The sequence below is a fragment of the Pithys albifrons genome, chromosome 3 (genome assembly GCF_047495875.1).
Source record: "Pithys albifrons albifrons isolate INPA30051 chromosome 3, PitAlb_v1, whole genome shotgun sequence".
In the NCBI taxonomy this organism is placed as follows: Eukaryota; Metazoa; Chordata; class Aves; order Passeriformes; family Thamnophilidae; genus Pithys; species Pithys albifrons.
In genome coordinates this window covers 54819089-54838932 of record NC_092460.1, presented here as the reverse complement: position 1 = coordinate 54838932, position 19844 = coordinate 54819089, and the positions used below count along the sequence as shown (strand labels likewise).

Below are 19844 nucleotides of genomic sequence, written 5' to 3'. Positions count from 1 at the left end.
TTTTTGACATGTCTTTTCTGTACATTATCCTTCACATATGACTTTCATGGATCTTTGTTCTGGTGAACTGTAGACATTCTCCTTGTTAGCCTAGTAGCTGGAAGTTCATCGGTCACATCTATAAGCTCTTCGTTTTTCAAGTTGCACAGCTACTTATGTTAGAAGCAAAGAGCAAGCATTTGAATTTGTCTCTGGATGACAGTGAGAGATTTAAAAGCAAACTCTGTGCTAAAAAGATTTTTCTAGTCTTCAGTTACGGTTTCTAGTAGAGTTTCTATTACACGGTATCACTGCTTATCATAATGGTTTTGATTTGTTTATTGATCTAGCTCCTGGACAAGGGCTTACAGGACAGGAATATCCTTTGTTCCTTTACCCTGTAATCTCATGTTGGAAATCAGACCGTGCTTATCAAGAAGGTAGGATAATTGGTGTTCATTTTAATTGTAAAGGCATCTTTACTTCAGAAAGTTGTCAGTAAGGCTGTCTTGTTCTTGCTTGAAATAAGATCTTGGAAATGTTATCTTAATTTTGTTCTCAAATAAACAAAATCAAGTGAAACATACCTATAAAAAGTTCTTAATATAGTAAAATATGGCAGTGTATGCAACAAATTATTTTGGATTTGATGCTAAGTACGTAAAATGCTAATATTCTAAATTGAATGATATTTATTTTCTAGTCGCCTTAGAAATGAGCTAATTTTTTGTAAAAAAAAAAATTGTGTGAAGTTTTCAACGATTCTGTTTGTGTGGAATGTTCTGTTTAAATTGAGATACCCCACTTCCATATTTAATTATTTTACTGGAAGAGGAATTCACACAAGTCTCTATCTCTAGAATGTTTGTCATTCTAGAAGTGTAAAGAGAGTGAGCTTGTGATTCTGGATGCCCAACCATAAGAAGTGTTTAGCAACTCCTACTGTGTACCTCTGATTTTAGTATCAGCATACCTTTTCTTTATCATCATGTAACATGATATAAAATGTGCATTAAGACTTAGCCGTAATTGTAGCTGAGTTTGCAATCCTGTTACAGCATAGGTACAAAACCTGTGTTATCTGTTACTTTATTGCAGTGATTAAATTCAGAAATCAATCACGTTTTCTTGAGTTCTTTGTTCAACTTTTGCACAAAGTCCTGAATGAAGAGAAGTTTGAGTGCGTTCTGGAATGGGCAGACAATGTGCAAGATTACTTGAAAAGGTAGATCTCTGTTATAATAGCAGCAAAACCCCACTACTTAGGATCACCAAAGTTAGAGCAGAAACTATAAGTTATACCTGGTAGAAGACCCATCTGTAGTAATTTCCATGACTTCTAGTGTGCAGAAGTTCCATGAACACAGAGGATTATATAGGTACAGTAAATACCTTGTTGTGACCTGACTATACATAGAGACATAATAATAAGGCCATTTGCCATTAAAGAAGTATGCTGGGTTAAATCAAAAGCAAACTGATCAGGGCCAACCTATAGTGTCAAAAAAATTTTCTGTACTGAAAAGATAAGTGGAACCAAATTTTAGACACTCACCTAAAAGGATCTCAAAGAACTTCAACTTTTTAAAAAATGCACACCAGTATTTCTAAAACCTGAATGGAAAACAGTCAATGAAGAGGATATACATATTTTATGAAGAAGTCTTTGCAGAATTTGTAGTATAATTTGGGTAGTGTAGCAAACTGTTTTGTTTTACTAGGAGCTACAAAGGTGAGATAGGTGTTACTTATAATTCAGATTTCTGTGAGAAACCTTGAAAGTGAGCACTTCCTATTTTTCTGAAGGGAATTAAGGAAACAAAATCTACTGAATTTAAAACTTCCAATGAAATAGGAATTGCATGTGCTCTATGTGTTCTCAAAGATAATGTTTAATTATGAAAGGAGTTTAACTTGATGATTAGGATGATGATGATTTAAGAATATTTGTTTGTCAGGAGGAATGACACCTTCCTATGCAGTAATGGAATTTCCACAGAAGAAGCACGTTCTCTCCCTCTGCAACAGGGAGTTGAGAAAGTGAGTTTTATTTTTAAGGAGTCATGTGTTTTTACTGGGCATTAATACCATAAGCACAAAAATAAATGTTTAAAAATTGTCTCATTAAAACCTCAACTAGAGACATGCAAAACTGCTAAATGTGGGATACAAACTCTAGTCCCAGCTCACCTCTGCATTCCTAAAAGCAGTAAGAAAAGTTGGCATGGGCTTCATCTGAAAGACCAATTGTGAGAATTTGAGATGGGTCAGAGTAATACATTAAAAAAATCAGTGTAAACTTTCCTTCCTTTCCTCAGCTCCCTTTAAAAAAGCATTAGGGTAATAGGAAATGCCTTGGGTACCCTCACATTAAGGGAGCTGAAGCCTTTTTGAACAATATGTTGTACTGACACTTTTTCAAGAGTAGATGTTCATGGTTAACTCCTTGTGCAGATACTCTAACTGCACTGTAATGGCTTTTTGTTCGGAATTAATTTAAAATAAATTATTGGTTTTGTTGGAAGGTAAGAATAATCTTAATAGATTTGTATTGTTTTGGAGGAAGACTTTTCTCCCTCATAACCATGTAGTAATGTTTTAATGCTGGTAGCATCTGGATAGATTAGGGAGAGGATTTTTCTCTCTCAGTTTTTGCATTACAAGGTGTTACTATTTATAATAATAAATAATAATAATTTATAATAAGAAGAAAAGAACTGTCATTATTTTTGCAATGAAAATACTGTTATCTGGGGACCTGGCTGGCTTCTTCATGTCCCACATTTGACATGTACATTCCAGAAAAATGTGAAGCTTTCTGGAATTTTTAAGTATTTTTTTTCAGTCTTATTTTGACAACCAATTCCAGATTTTTTTTTTAATGTTCTTTTCTGTTCCTGCATAAGCCAAACTGGTGTATGCCTCAAGTAATTGATAATGTGGGTATAAATAAGTGTTTGAAATATAGCTAAGATTTTCATGGAAGATTTGTTTTTTAAATGGAATGGAAACCTCACCTTTGAAGAAACCCAAGACATCACCTTTGAAGAAACCTTCGAAGCCTCCTGCTAGAAAAGAACAGACTCTTAGAGAGTTTTTAAAGAAAAATTCAGATATAATGAGTTCATCAGAAGCACAGAGGTAAATGAACAGAGTTGTCAGGTTCATATATGGAAATAAAATATTTTGTCTGAAATTTGCTTTACAAATAAGTGTGTGTGTATGTATGTATATATATATAATATCTATATCTGTATCTCTCTCTCTCTCTCTATATATATATATAGATATATCTCAATGGGATGAATTTCTACAGAGTCTTGTAATTTTTCTGATTTAGTTTAGTAGAAAATTGGTTTCCACTCAAGAAAACAGAATTTGTCTCATTTCTGTTTCAGAAAATAGTTGTTGAATATTTTCAAGTCTTTGTATTAATAATCAAAGATTATATTTCAGTTGTGTTAGCATGTTGATTCATCAAGGTGGAAAAGTTATATTAATCTGTGTATTATAATGCTTTTCAAACTGTGTTGGGGAGCTTACCTGACACAAATCTACTAAAAAGATGTTCAGGTAGATTCAGGATACTTTTTGTCATATTTGTGCTACTCTTTTTGGACTATCTGTTCTGCAGCTTTTGTAAAACTTTTTCCTGATAAAAACAAACAAATATTCATTCACCTCTTTTTTTTAGTAGGCATTCATATATATTGTTAAAAAGACTACCTTCTGACCTAAAAGAATATGGTGTTTTGGTCACCATTAAGTAGAAAATTTGCATATAAGCAATCACGTAACTGATTCTGGAAGTGTTTTAAATAACCTAAAATATCTTCAATATAATCTTCTAAATATTCACCTAAACCATCCATTTTTCCCCCTCAATAGAAAGAACCCCATCTTACTTAAAATTATTTTCATGACTTTTAGCAGAACTGGAGATGTTAAACTTGTCCTGGGTGTTTTGCTTTTTCAGCTACTCTTTTGTATTTTACGTAATAGTAATGCTGTATAATAAAATCATAATTGTACATGGTATACTCTTCTGCCCACATTTTAAAGGTGGAAAAAAGTCAGAAAAAAATAAAGGGATCAGTTTACAGTTTATTAAAAAAAAAAAAAAAGAAAAAATGTGATTTTGTTTAAATATAGCAATCTATGTGGGTGAGATAATACAGAATTGTTTGATCTGGCAGAGAAATATAAAAAAATGATGGCTGGAAATCAAAACTAGGCATCCAAACTTGAAATACTTTGTTTTTGTCACACTGAGGATTATTGGCTACCAAAGCAAAGCAAGAAAAAGAATTATCCAAATTCATAGAATAATAGTAGACCCTCCATATCCTAAACAGACTGTCTGGAGCACATTATATTTTCTATAATCTGTTTGGATGATTCAGGTACAAATAACGTCAAACACAAAGCTAAAATTTCTTAAGTACTAGGACAGATATCATGCAAGTTGAAAAACTGTAAAATAGGATTTAATGTGTATTAAGTGCACTTAAAGGTGAAAAGCACAATTGCTTTTTCTGACTAAAGCAAAAATTTTGCTAGAAATGTCATATGCTTCAAAGTTAACATAAGTCTGTGGATTTGCAATGGGATACATTTGTGTATCTTTACCATAATTTCCTTTTCTAGAACTTTAGGAAAACAATTTCATTTTTTGCTACTTCCTATGTTTTGGTATAGGAAAGGCAAGGAAAAGTTGCAAAAAGCAGCTCATTGTACCTTAGTGTTACTGCTGGGTGGTTACATAAAGCGAAGGAGGTTCCGTCACATATGTCTTGAAGAGATGCCCTGGAGGTCTCAGATGAATATCTATCTGGCAGTTGCACACTACCATTTATTTAAAAAGAACCTGGAAGAACAATATAATATTGGAATTTGTGGTTCACAGCATCTGGAGAGGTATATCTTACTGCTTTATCAGTTGTTGCTACTAATATAGGTTATTGTGTTATTGCTGTTAGTGTAGACAGATCTGAATTACAGTATCATCAGTAAGTTTGCCATATGAACAGTTTGGCTGTAACAGGGGGACAGTCCTGTGGTGTAAAGGAGAGCACTCCGGACTCTGAATCCCAAGGTCCCGAGTTCGAGTTTCAGTGGGGACCGTCCCCTGGCAGTTCAATGCCTCTCTGCCATCCCATCCTGTCAGATCTCGGATTCTCAGCAGAGTCAGCCCCGGTTAGTACCGGGTGCTGTGACAGTCCCGAGGACTTCACTGTCACTGTCCGAGCTCGCTCGGCCATGGCAAATGTACCTTGCGACTTAAATGGTGGGGCCAGTTCTGCGCATGCTGTGCCTCACCTAAACAATCCACTGTGCAGGCTGGAAGGGCGCACCCACATGGGGAGAGCCCTGCCCAAATCTTGTTCACAAAGTCCAGCCATACATACATACTGTGTAACAAGTTTTGCTGTCCATCATGTGGACATCACGCACATTTTTGGTTACTCACTTGATCGGTCAGATGACAGCTTTGAAATATATTATACTGTGTTATTTTTTGGTTCCTTATTACTTTTGACTGTCATTTGTTATTTCTGATTCCTGAAGCTGCTGAAAAGTAATCAATTCTGAGAAACTGAATTCTGTGTATTTTGAATTCTTTTTGATATTGTGTCTGAGGTGTTTTTTTTGTTCTTCTTTCCCCATTCTGCAGTTACAATATTTTGGATCCTGAGATATTCTCATTAAACAATTCTGGCACTGTGATAGTGAGAGAAGCCATAGAGAGTAATGTGAGAAAATCAACTCCTCCCCCCCTTGAACAGTCAGAAATTACCAAAACCCAGACTGGTAAGAACTTTTGTTGGACACACAACTGAAATTCATTTCCACTTAACTTTTTCTTTCTCTTAATTTCAGTTTTGGCCCCTATCATTAGTTCTCCACATCACCTTTGGAAAAACAGTCATGCCAAGTTAAAAGAAGATGTTTCTAAATTTTGGTTGTCCTCTGTAATTTTTTGGCATACCTAGTAAAACAAAAGTCATAGTCAATTATGGGACATGTCTAATAAATCTGAGCATTTATAATTGTATTGATAAATGTTACATTTTATCAAGTGGTTATTCTTTATCCTATACTTCAGTAACAAGTTTGTAGGTTCTAAAAAATTAATGATACTAGCTTTAGCTCTTCAGGTACCACACTACCTAGACCTATTAGATTGATAATATTCCAGATTATTCTGAATGCATTAATAATTTGTTTCCCTTTCTGAGGTTTGTAATTGGTCTGTAGTTTCCTTTACATTTCCTATCAGGTCAGTAATTTCCTGGTTTATTTTGTAAGTAATTCTTAAAATAATAGTCTGAAGTTTATTATTATCTTTCAAATTTTAAGTAGAATTTAGTTTTCCTTCTCCACTGCTTGATCCCCTGTGTTTTCTGTGTCAAGAAGATACCCCAGGACCAGTTTTTTATTTTCAACCACTTTCATTTCAATTATTTTGTCTTTCACATTTGACTGTTTTATTATTCCAGCTATTTTCAATTACATCCTATGAGGTTCCAACAGGAGCCAAAAGGCTCCTGTTTGTGGGTAATTGTGAAATGTAGGACCTTGATTTCCTCAGACATTAGTGATAATGTACAGGTCAACACAAAAGTAATCTTCCTAGGCCTCATAAATTCAAGAAGAAATCACAAGCCTGGCTTTTTCAATAGCAATTCAGGGACACATTCTTGCCACAGCTGTAAAGATCAAAATTCTCCTGTCATTCCATGTAGGACTTCTTCAGGTAGAATCAACTGTCCTCTTTGCCTTTTCCAAGGAGGTGGAACAAAAGCCTAGCACTTGAATTCACTGGTTCTCTTTGCAACATCCTACTTTTAGTTAAACTTTTTCTAGTTTTGTGTTGATGCTTACAAGTCACTGAACGTTGCTGAAACCTGATAGAAGTTCTGTTTGCTATCTCCTAGCCTTAACAACAGTTCTGAATAAAAGAACTGCATAATGTGTATAGTTTGCCATGTAGTTCAGATACTACAGAGCTTGAAATTCAGCTTCTGCCTGAAACCTGTAGTTCAGTTCTACTACCATGAACTTTTGTGTTCCCCCATGGGGGATATTTGTTATTGAGTAAAATAATGAAGCAATTCTACACATACCACAGAATTTGTCACAAATCTTCCTTTCTTCCTAACATCTTTTAAGAAACCTCTGTTTCAGAAAGATTCTTGGGAGCTTGCTAAGTGATTTCTTGCCTAAAACTTAACTTCTGTGAGAGTTGTGTTCTGGCTTTGAGGCTGAAAACTATTTGGTACCTCTTATTATTTTGCTCAAACTTATTTTTATCCCTGCTTCTCCCAATGCTTAAGTAAAAGCATCTTATATTTTAAATATCATAACCTTACAAATATGATAACCTTAACACTGGCATTTCCCAACACTTCAGTAGTATTTAGCTGCCACTAACTGACTAATTGCTTGGGGTTTTTTTGTGGGTTTTTGTGGGATTTTTTTAGAACTTGAACTCGTTTTTAACTAGTGAACTTTTACTTTTCAGGTACAGATAAATCTAAGCACAAAATTAAAGAGAGTCAAACTCCTCGAACTCAAAAACCGAAAGATTCAAAAATATCCGTATCCCCTTTCTCCAAAGAACAGAACCAATTTCAGTCAAATACCATTGTATTGAAGCATTTTACAGAAATATTCTTGCATTTAAGAAAAGCGGTGGTAAGATATGATTTCTTATTAAATATTTATTGCTAAGTGTTGCTCTAGAAGACTTACTACTTTCTACATTAAAACCCCCAAATTTCATAAACTTCAAGTAAAATTTCACTGGGTAGAGGTAACAACTTCACATCTTCTGAAAAATATCTGAGTGCAATATACGAAATGTCAGCCGTGTCACCTATCATAATGAATGTTTCTATCAAATGTACAATTATTTACGTAATGGTTCTATTTTTCATTTCATCTTTGTAACTTTCCTGTAACATTTGTTAAATTTTTCTGAAAATACTTGCAGACTTACCTTTCCCTTTACAGGTCTTAGTGAATGTCAGACTATAAACAGAAAAAACTGATTGAAAGGACATGCAGACTAACTATTCTTTCCATAAACTCTTCTAAACCTAAGTAAAAACACGTGTAGGTGTTGTGAATTAATTTTTATTTCCTATTCTTACAACAAAACCAAGAATTAAATTCAATTATAAATTAGTACTTCTATGAAATTTAAAACTTGAGGTTCTATAATGCTTAGACTGTAATTCTGAAGATTACTTATGCCTAAATTTGCACTAAGAGAATGAAGCTTTGAATTTTTGCATTTCCAAAGTATAGTTATATTTTGTTTATTATGTTTTAATTCTGTTATATACATAGGTTCTTGCTCACCGTGGTGGCCACTGGACATTGCTTCAAAATGCTTGTCGAGAACTTTGGAACTATACTCTAGAATTACAATTGATTGCTAACCATTCACATTCCCTTACGGATATATTTCCGATTACCTGGGATTTTCTTAGGAAGACCATCTGGTTGCCGTTTTATTTGGCATCAGACATGATCATTGATATGATAACTGAACTACAAGCAAGCAGTTCTCTTAAGGTAGAAATTGTTTTTATTAAAACATTATACTCTTTATTATCACATCTTTACTAGAGGTAGTTTTTCTTGCAATGTATTCTGATATCTCTAAGTTATTCTCTGTAACAAGTTTTTAGATTATTGCAGTACTTTCTAATATTTGTAATTGATTTATCCTAAACCCACTTGAAAATAACACATAGGTTTTGTTTTTTTTTTACTGTAGATTGTGGATCCTGAAGGAGACTTCTGCATTCCCAGTTGTTTAGGAGGTATTATGGATGAGAATGGTGGTTCTAGTCTTCATCCACAGCCTCCCCTGGATGATGTGAATGTGGTTGACTTGAGATGGATATGTAATCTGATTCTTAAAACAATAGAATTGTTGTATCAAATGAAGAAGTGGGAAGCACTGGTACACATAACTGTACAATTTAATATATTTACACAGTAAGTTACATCAACTCCAATAAAAACTAAAACCCTTAATTATGTAGTTAAATATACCATTACTTTGCTTAATTACTATACTTTGCTTTTTTCCAGTGAAAGGTACACAGAACAAGTGAGCCCACTACTGGTGTATGCTCAGAGGCAGCTGATGGAAAGGATACAACAAATCAGAGGCCCCGACAGTCATGAATCTCCTTTCATAAAAAACCTGTCTGATGATGCACATAAGGTGAAACACGCATTTCTTTTTGGGGCACTAAATCTTAATGTGAACTAAATATGAAGAAGCACTTTCAGTGATTAGATTAATATGTTGTCTCATAATGGTCAAAAATAGTCAATTATAATAAATTAATGAACATAATTGGTTGAAGTGCATGAAAATACTTATATGACATAATTCAAAGAGCAGCAGATGACCCGGAGAACACTTTTACCAAGCATAACATACCCAGTCTATGAGCCTAAATCTAATTTCATGGTAATCTTAATGGCGCTCTTTTAATATGAAAATATTTATTCAATATTTCACAATCTTTGTGAGTAATTAAAATGAAATACAAAGATTGTTTTGTTTCTGCATTGGAACCCTGCTCCTAAGAACAAAAATAATACAGTTGAGTTAACCCAAACACTGACAATGCCAATAAAAAACTTAATCACCAAGAAAAAATCCATTAGGGTGCCCAGCAAATTCCCCTCATTAAAAGCCATGGCTCTGTATATTTAGTTAACGATGCCATTTGGAAATTTTTTATCCACTTGGCTACTAGAAATTAGAATTTTCCTGGGTTTTTTAAAATGTAGTTTGTTTTTAAGATGTTTGCTAAAATCAGTCGCACTGTGGCTATTTTTAATGTTTCTATTACTAATATAAAGACAGGATATGAAGGAGAGGAGGGGAAGCTGGGATTTGGAATACCACACAGGTTTGTTCTGAAAATGGACATGGGATTCAGGAGCCACTGCCTTGCCTAGAGACTGCACAGTGGTGCCCAGGGCTTGTAAGGACTTTGGAGTCTCTCCTGGCACATAAAGAGCAGCTGAGGTGCTCTGTTTTGTCTCTCTGTAAGGCTGTTTCATGCTGACTTCTTCCAGGCCCTGCTATTCTGAGCACAGTCCTTTGTCTTAAAAAGGGCACCATGGCAAACGAGCACATACTGCCAATAACTGAGCAATGTGGAAAAGTAATCGTGACTTTGAAAGACAACTTACAGAATAAAGACTAGTGATGGTTAATAGGAATAAGGATTGTTCAAAAATGACATCATCAATTTAGAAATTTGGACGTGATAGCTACATTTTGTAATGCAGTGCCAGTCAGGCAGTCTAGAAATAGCTCCAAATTTTCTTCTGCTTTTGAAGTGATGTAACTATATTAGCAAAATGAAAAGTCTTTTCTGGAGTAGTCCTTTATAGAAATGTAGAAGTTTTCTTCTTTAACAGGTTTAGACTTCTGTTACTTGCTTAGAGCTATTTTGTATACCCCTATGCAGCTTTACACTGTGTTTTAAAGGCAGCATGACCTTTAGGCACACTTAGTCACAAGCATGCATTCATCTGGAGAAAGAAATGTGGCTATTTGCTGAATATCAAGGAGTCGCTCATGATTTTGGCAAATACCAAATAAGATATGAATTAAGTTCCATAACTTGGAAACACTTACATCCAATTTTTAGGTGGTGTGAATATTTCACCCCTTACTGACAAAAGGAATAGTTATGTGTCAGTGGTGTCCTTGTTAATTAGTCCTCTTTTTATTTTGTCATATGACTATTTAGATACTTAACTTTAAGCACCAAACATTGATTTTTCTGAATATTATCCAATTATCATCAAATAAATCTTGCGTTTTAGATGAGTTGCAGGAATTACATAGGGCACAAATTACAGCTGCCTGTTACCCATTCAGCCAGTGGAGGGATTTTTCCTGGATCCTTTTTCTATCCTGAGATGAAAAATGATTCTACAGGTCAGAGCACATTTCAGTATTGTGTGTTCTCTTTTCTCCCAGACTCTTTTCTTTGTTTCATACTGTATTTTTAAAATCCCCCCCCCATCTTTATTGTAGTTCTTCCACTGCTCCTATAATGTTTCTTTCAATATAAACTCAGCTTTTCAAATGATTGCTCTTGATATTTTGGATTGATAGTAATGTTGTCACGATCTTTCAAAATGTATTCAGACTGTGCCAGAAAGCAGAGAAAAGCAGTTGTCATCCCAATGCCAGGTAAACTACGGTATGTGAATGAGGTTGGTGGTCTGGGTCCAGTTTTCTGTTGATAATGTTGGGTATCCAGCAATATACCCAGAAGTTAGTGTGAACCAGCACTGTTACCAATAGAATCAGTGTTTCTGGTGATTGATAATCTGGTTTAATTCATAAGTCAACAGGAAACAAAGGTGACAATTTTAATATACTTTAGTTTTGAGGGTGTGAAATTGTTCATATATGGTTTACAGGGTGATTTACTAAAAATATTTATGTATTACAAAATTGTTCCCATAACTATTAATTCCTTTTAGATGACAGTCAGGCAAAAGCCCTGGTTTGTGTGCCTCTTGATGTGAATGATACACTGAGATGCTTTAGAGAAACTCTACAAAAATCTAAACATCACAGCAGAGCACTGAGACACAGCAGAAAACTACTTTCATTATTTCTTGCACACACACAAGGTGAGTTATTCATGGAAGTGTTTCTCACTTAATAAAGCATACATGCATTTAAAATAGTAAAGGGTGAAAGGAACAGATTTTTCTAAATGTAAGTTTTAGTTGTTATTGACAACTAGAAAAAGCATAGAATATGAAGTTCTGTAAGCACAAGCTCTAAGCCTGATTTTATTTTCATGCTGCTGTGTCACTTATCTATCTGCAGCCATACCTCTGGCAGATCTTCCCAAATTTTATTTTCACTAGCAGAGCACGTGTTTTCATTTGATTACACTGCCAGTGAATTATGTCCAAGAAGTTTAATCAGGAGACACACAGACAGAATTATAGCATAGGGAACCAAATGAAAATAAGGTACTCTGGAATTGTACATTTGTTTGACTAATGTGGTGTGGTAATATTTGTGGTGTTAGAAATAATAACTTTCCAAACTGATCATATAAATCACTTTTTTGATCTAGAAAGTGCTGGAAGAGCAATCAGTAGTCACATCTCTTCAAAGAAAAGGCTGAAATTTAGTGTGGGAGCTGAACTGATATTTCTACCAACACCATGTGACTTTTCTCAAGAAAAATTTAATTTCTCCAGTATGGTTGAGAGTAAACCAATACCACAGTCACAACTTTCAGTAATTGTCTCTTCCTATGAACAAACAATAGGTAATTTTTTCATAAATTTCTGCTTACAGCTAAGCAGTTATAACATTCTGCCTATCTGTGTTTATATATGCTTATTGTACTGTTATTTTCTTCTGTCAGACAGCTGTAACTGTCTGAAAACTGGTTTGCAGGAATACACAGCACTTTTTCCCGTTGATTGAGGAAATCTGAATTAGATGCTAAACTAGCAACTAGTTGGTCCATAATCTCTACAATTATCTCAAGTTATGAAAATGCGTTCCTTCAGTGGTGTTATACTGATTAATCTCCAATTCAGAATTTGATATAATGTTAAGCAGATTAGTTTTAATTCCATGACAGTTTTTTTGCTAGCAAACAGATTTTTCAGATTCTGTGCATTTGAATATGAGACAGTTACTTGGCTTCCATCTTACATTTTATTATGACTTCACTCATACAGTTATAGCTCCTCACTGGTACCTATTTTTGCTGTATGGCAAAACAGGTCAAGTGTACCAGGTAAACACATGCTCTAAGTGGTTTTATTTGAAGTAAGGGATTAAAAAAAGGAGGCTGTGAGAGTGCTACTGTGCTGTATGCAGATAGTGTTGTGTAGCAGGATGAATGACCTGCTTTGCAGTTTGTCTCCCAAATTTGAGAGGTCTGAAAACACAAAACTACAAAAATTAGGTCCATGAATACAACCTACTCTGGTTTTCAAAGTTAGTAGAAATAAGAAATGGTGCATTTAAACATAAAATATACAAGTCAAATAAATTTTAAAAAATATTCATGCATTGAGTGACATGGGAATTCATGTCTACTCAAGCAAAATTTGTTCAAGATTCAATAACTGGTTTAATGATATGACAATATTTTTTTAATTGATTAAAATAATTAACAGGAATCCTTGAAATTAATAATCAGAGAGACCTCAAGGTACAGGCTCTACATGAACTTGGAAATCTTCATTTTTATGCTGGAAACAGAAGGTATGCGTTTACTGTGTTAAAAAGTGCACTGTTTCATTTTACTCAATTGGCAGTCCTGTACCCCTCAACAGTCTTTTATGTTCTTGTGCTATCCTCAAGTCCTTATAACTTCTTTCTTCTAACTCACTATTAGGTATATTTTGAGAGGCTTTTTTTCCTAGGCATTGTTTATTTTTCTTACTTACTTAATGTATCTCTGTGTTTTTTAGAAGTAGTAGCTATTGCTTGATCATTTGAGTTCCAGTAAGTCTGTTGGCCAGGAATGGTATCAGTTTTGTGCTGTAGAAACTGTATTTAAGTTTTTGACCAAATCAGAATTATTTATATTTCAGGCAATAAAGGAAAAATGAAGTGAGTCTTATCTTCCACTTTGGAAAATGTCAGCAGCATGATGTTTTTTATGTTACAGAGCTGCTTTTAAATATTGGTGTCAAGCCCTTGATGAAACACTCAACATTGCTGATGCTCTTAACAACTGGCAAGAATTAGGTTTACCAAAAGATGCTACAGACTGCTTTGTAGTTGGAAGATGGACTGATATGAGTCACAAATTTCTTTCTCAGGCTGGTGCTTGGGGATGTTTACATGCAGCTGTCTTAATGGCTAAGATAGCTCAGTAAGTATCTTATATATATGTGTATTTCTTTTGTATTTTAAAGAAATTGCTCCTCCAGGACATTAGGCAACTTGAAATTAATTAAAAAACGATAAAGAGTTGATATAAAAAGGACCTGTCAAAAGCAGAGGAATTTTTCCTTTCAGGACAAAAGTTGCTCTTTTGGAGAATGTTGTTTGTTCCCTTTTCTTGAGTGCTCATCTTTGATCATAACTGCAGCTGTATATTATATGGAGAGACCATTGAAATAAAACAAAATGATAAAAAGTCATTTTATATAGGGTTTTACAGTAATATTCATTTTCAATCAAAATATCACATCTCCTAAGCCATCGCACATATTAAATATTAATATATCTTGAGGGCAGATTTACTGCCTAAAGTACTAGTTTCCTGGTGAATTAGAACTAAATGAAATTTGAATTACCATCAATAAATATTTCCATCCAGTACTTCTTGACTGCTGGTAAACCACTATGGATGCAATTCTGTGCTGTTCCTGAATGTATCATACAAAATATAAAATCTGGAAATATCCAGGACAGCTTTAAATGACCTTAGAAACATTATCACCATGAAAGGTCAGAACTTGAGCCCAGTAAACTGCCTAAACTGCCTTACCTGTGGAGCAGATCATATTAATAGCACAGTAAAATATCTGTAAACCAAGATAGCTTTGAAAGTATTATCATTGGTATTTCAGGATTAAATAGCATTGCCACCTCAGAATTAGCATCCCAAAGGAAAAGGAGTGAGTTAAAATTGATTGTAAACCACAGCTGTTCTAATTCTGAGCTGTAGTTCAATCTGAGGTCCAGTTAGGCAAGACCCAATCCCTAGCTGCTTTTACAGGTGTTTGTGGCATCTATTTGCTGCACTGTATTCTATCCCTTTGCCGTTAATATGTGCATTTCAAATCCTGGTGGGGTTTGGAAGGAACTATGCTTCTGGTTTCTCCCTCAGGTCGTTCTTTTGTCTTCTGATCTGACTTGGACTGTTCAACATCTTTCCCTAGAGTTGCTCTTTCTACAGCAACTTAGTTGCAAGATGTAAAACACAGATTAAAGTATTCTAATATTAAAGATTTCTAATATTGTAGATCAGAGGAGCACCCTGTTACCAGGATGGCTTAAAGCTCCAATAGGTGTGGGAGTCACTAAATTTAGCTTGACACCTACCATGTGAAAATTCACATGTGCTCCTTATCTTAGGCTTCCTTCATGGAAAGAAATACACTTGAAGGTGTTAGTTACTTAACCTGCTTTATCTTTTTAGTTTTGTATGAGATGAATTTTTCACTTTAGTTGCCTAGTTCTCTTCTTTAAAGAGAATCTTGATAACTCCCTTTTGCTTAGGTATGTCCTTGGTCAAATGCTTCTTTCTTTTCATGACACAGCTGAGCCCCTATCTACAGAACAGGCAGCTGTTTTCCAGTAGGGAAATCATCTAGATTGTGTTAGTATCATTATTACATTAGACTTAAAAAAAAGAATTTCAGTGATTTATATTTATGGGTGCATTCATATTTCTTATTATTTGTTGTACTTTAGGTATATAACAACATCACAGATGAGACTGAGAACAAAATACTGCTATTTTTCTGCTATACTTTTTAAGGTATGTATTTATTATTACAGAATGTATTTTCAGTTCAAATTCATGAGGCTGATGTATTGCTTCTAAAACTTTAATCTCAATGACCCTCTGTTAAAACATTTCTCTTTTCATTTTGATTGTAAAGGAGAAAATGGAGATCAAAGGTAGTTGAGAATTTATGTGTGTTAGATATGATGTTTTTATTCTTTGTTTTTTAACATTATTCCTGTATTACAGCTTAAAAATTACCACTTCAATAGGAGGCTAGTGTCTCAGGGAAATAATGAAATACTGAAAAGATGACTAAAATATTTGACAGTTAAATATGTTTTTCTTCTCTTGAATTATTCTGCTCGGGAAGAGCTGGATGTCATCGGCAACAGCAGAATGCTCTCTTTCAGATCTGTAGAGTCTTCACAGATTGCCTTACATTTTCAACTAAGAGCACAGACTCTTTAGAAAATGAAATTTTTGAATATTTTTTAGCACTGAAAGATATTAGTTTTTAATACTAAAATCTCAACTTATAAGAAGTTTGCTCTAAAAGTAGAGGATTGTAAAAATGATCCAGTTTCACCTACAAAGAAATTATGATCATTAAATTAAGTTTTCAAACTTTTAGAAACAAATATAGAGAAAGAAAACATTTCAATATACTTTTAAATTGAAGTTTTAAGATACTGGTAATAAAAGCAGTATAGGAAAAAGAACTACAAGTGTTCTGCCAGTCATATTCTACTGGGATCAATGATTACTCATCCCAGTGCAGCTTCAGGAAGTTATCCATCTTCCTCCAAACCCAAGAAATGCTGCTTTCTAATATTTTGTGCCATGATTGTAATTCTGTGACCTGTGTTAGGTTACATTTAAAATCTCATTAAGTTCACCAAAGGGAGAAGAAATTGAAGAAACAAAGGTAAAGGAGAATTTTTACTAACTTCTTGCTTTGTAATTGCTGAACAGTTGCAAAGCTGAACAATGGTGACTCCTCCTTTTGACAGAAATAGTAGTAAGCATTTGTTCCAGTTGTGTAATGGCAGAAATAATTGTGACTTGACTGAAGTGGGTCCGATATTAATTGGGATAGGAGCAGCTTACACGGTGATTGTCTTGAAAAATATAATCAATTATTGTCTTTGTACCTTGCGAAGTTCAAGCCCGTAGTTTTTAACTTGAATTGGAATGTTTTTATAACCTTATATAAATTCCACCTCTGGTATATGCTTTAGGCTTTTTAATATCTCAAATCTTAGTATGTAAATGAAAATTTCTCTAGCATATTATTGCTAACTATGCTAAAATAAACACTATTGGAAAAGAATATCCAACATCAGATACAATGTGAGCACTCCTCCATTTTAAAGGAGAAACATTTAAATGATTTCCTTAACTTTCATAATTTTTTTTAGTTATATGATTTAAGCTGCAGTAGCTGATAAGCTGCACTAGCTGACCTAGTTAAAGCTGGAACTAGAATGGAATTAGCTTTTTTAATTGACCTTACAGTCAGCAACTCTCCAAGAAATGGTGGGAGAGATACCGTCCTTACTGTATTTGCAGCCTGTTTTTTTTCTCCATGAAGTTCACACAAAAGCATTTTTTCTAAAAAGATTTTTCATGGTTTTGTCTAGAAACAGCTGGATACTTGAGGCATCGATGGAGTTTCATTTATGGAGTCATTTATGAGTTAGAGTTCATAGGGTTTCACTAATACCTGTAAATCTCTTCACAAATAGTTCCTTATTTTTACTTTCAGACCCTGTTTAGAGCTTCTCTTCCACATCCAACATCTGACTGTGACTTTGTACACTATGAAGCAAATATGCTTATTCCTGGTATTGACCTGTTCTCTGATCGCTACAGAGCTGATATCTCTACTGTAGTTGCAAGTCTGGATTTCCTTATGTTTGAACTACATTGTGCAAAACAAAATTTAATAGTAAGTATTGTTTTTATACTGTGGCAGTGAATTTTAAGACACTGAGTCTTACTTTTCTCTGTGTGTGTACTTGTACCTCAGAACCTCTAGGAAAATACCTGTGTAGTTAAGTGGCACTGAGAGAGAGCAAGGTGTACAAGTTTTAGAACTTGTTTATTCCAGAAGATGACAACACATGGTTCACTTAGCTTAGGGATTTTAGAGAAAATCTATTATATACAATTTAAAATACACTGTACTCAGAATTACCTTAAATGCAGCATGTCCAGAGTGCTTTCAATAATTTTACTTTCGTATTCAGCAAATAAAACTCCCATCTGCCTTTTTCCTACTCATGTTCTGTTATTCTTCTCTGTGGAGTGTTTTTACAGCTTCCCTCTTATGTTGATTGTGTTCTTATTTCCTCCTTTTAATGTCTGACCATTTTCACTTGAATCTAACTTCTTTCAAAGCTGCGTTAGAATAAATAGATTGAATTGCTTACTAGGACTGAAAAAGGTGCAATTCTCTCTTTGTTCTAGTTTAATCTTGTATGCTCTAACAGAATTTCATGTTAGGCATTACATACCTCTATAAATCAACTCCAAGCATGACAGAAAACTTTCTATCAGAAAAAGCAGATAGTTTCCTCCTACTTTAATGAGCCGAATGCACTTACGGCAAGGTCCTGCAAGTAGCAGAGCCAGTGCCAGGGAAGGGTGAAAAATTGAATAGCTGGCAGCAGGAGAGTAAAAACAGGTTAAGAGGTAGAGGTGGAACAGGAGTTAGAGAGGAGGAGGCAGAAAGATGTTACACCTTTTTTTTTGTCTGCAAGCCATTTGTTGGATTGATTTCTTTTTGAACTTCAGGCTGCCTGTCTTACTCCCCACTGTTGTTTCTTCCCATCCTCCTTTACTGGGGTTCATTTTGTTGTTTAGCTTACTTATCTAGCTTATTTATCTAACTCGCTATGGGAGATCAAGTGACGTCAAGGAGCAGATCGTTACCTGGAGGCAGGGGCACTTAATTTGACTGCTTGCTTCATGTGGCCATGCACATTTTGATTCTGCACTTGTACCAGCAGAATATAGATCTAGGTCATAGTCAAAGCAATTGCAGTTTTAGCAGGATGAGAACTTCATTTCCATTGAATGCTTATTGTGTGGGAGTGTTTTGAATGGTGGGTGCTAAGTTGATTTGACACTTAAATCAAAATACATCAAGATTCAAGTTTTATTAAAAATAAAACTTTAAAGACTAATTTTGTTGAATGACTTCAAAATATCAATAGGCAACTAAGGGTACAATTAGAACATTCATCAAACATTCCTAATCCAAATTCAGAAGTATTAAGCTGCATTATGAAAACTTAAGTGAATTTGCCAAAAATCTAACAGTGCTATTAGCATTTTCCAAATTTGGGGCATTTTAAAGCAGAGAAAAATGTAAAAGCTGAACAGAAATTAAATTTTGGAAGTTCTTTAATTTTCAATAAAAAAAAATTAATGAAAGAATCTGCTTTTTCTGAAATATTATATAACAATAAATTGTAGCATGTTAAGGGTTGGAAGAAACCTTAAAGATCATCTAGCCCCAACCTCCCTGCCATGGGCAGGGACTGCTCCACTAGACCAGGTTGCTCAAGGCCTTATCCAACCTGGTTTTGAATACTGCCAGAGTTGGGGCATCCACAGCCTCCCTGGGTAACCTGTTCCAGTGCCTCGCCACCCTCACAGTAAAGAACATCTTCCTAATATCTAACCTAATTTTCCCTTCTTTCCATTTGTACCCATTACTCCTTGTTCTACCACTACAACTCCTGACAAAAAGTCCCTCTCCAGCTTCCCTGTAGGGCCCTCTTCAGATATTGGAAGGATATACAATGTCTGTATACTTTAATAGAACTCAGTTTCAAAATGTTTTGGGGTTTTTTTTGTTTGTTTGTTTGTTTTTAGTTTCCCCCAGAAAAGCTTTCACTCTGATATGAATACAAATAAATTTGTCAATAAGGCTTGTCATGGTCTAGATATTTTACAACTGATATGATTTCACTTACAGAGTTGCAGGACTTAATTGTGTTTATTTTATAAAGCTTACAGAATTCTATTCTTCTGTTACTTATATTGAAAAAATATGGCATCAAAATGCAGACAGTTTTAGAAATCCCTTATAACAACTTATTGGCAGTAGGTTTACTCATTAATGACGTAGTAAAAAAACACACCTTGAACACAAAGAATAGTTGGACAAACTTCACTTTCGCCATTTTGAATTGCGTATAAGGGGTTAGCTTTAGCCAGTTGAAAAACTTTATAGCACGTTCATCTTTCATAGAGCATAAGAGAAGTAGTGGAGATATGTGACAGTCAAAGCAGTAATCCTGTATTACCTCTGTATTTGTGATATGTAATTGCAATGTGTATTTCCCTAAT

General features: G+C 34.5%; 1 protein-coding gene across 1 annotated transcript in view; it reads left to right on the top strand.

Moving 5' to 3' along the window:
- The window catches only part of CFAP54 (cilia and flagella associated protein 54), a 106680-nt gene that overhangs the window by 47888 nt on the left and 38948 nt on the right, over positions 1-19844 (top strand). The window contains exons 30-46 of the mRNA XM_071550080.1: positions 330-419; positions 1078-1204; positions 1938-2019; positions 2966-3120; positions 4678-4896; positions 5654-5790; positions 7505-7677; positions 8335-8562; positions 8768-8991; positions 9088-9223; positions 10852-10966; positions 11521-11673; positions 12132-12329; positions 13195-13282; positions 13692-13898; positions 15449-15515; positions 17251-17433. Of these exons, the coding sequence (XP_071406181.1) occupies positions 330-419; positions 1078-1204; positions 1938-2019; positions 2966-3120; positions 4678-4896; positions 5654-5790; positions 7505-7677; positions 8335-8562; positions 8768-8991; positions 9088-9223; positions 10852-10966; positions 11521-11673; positions 12132-12329; positions 13195-13282; positions 13692-13898; positions 15449-15515; positions 17251-17433 (2582 nt within the window). The remainder of the gene's footprint in view (positions 1-329; positions 420-1077; positions 1205-1937; positions 2020-2965; positions 3121-4677; positions 4897-5653; positions 5791-7504; positions 7678-8334; positions 8563-8767; positions 8992-9087; positions 9224-10851; positions 10967-11520; positions 11674-12131; positions 12330-13194; positions 13283-13691; positions 13899-15448; positions 15516-17250; positions 17434-19844) is intronic.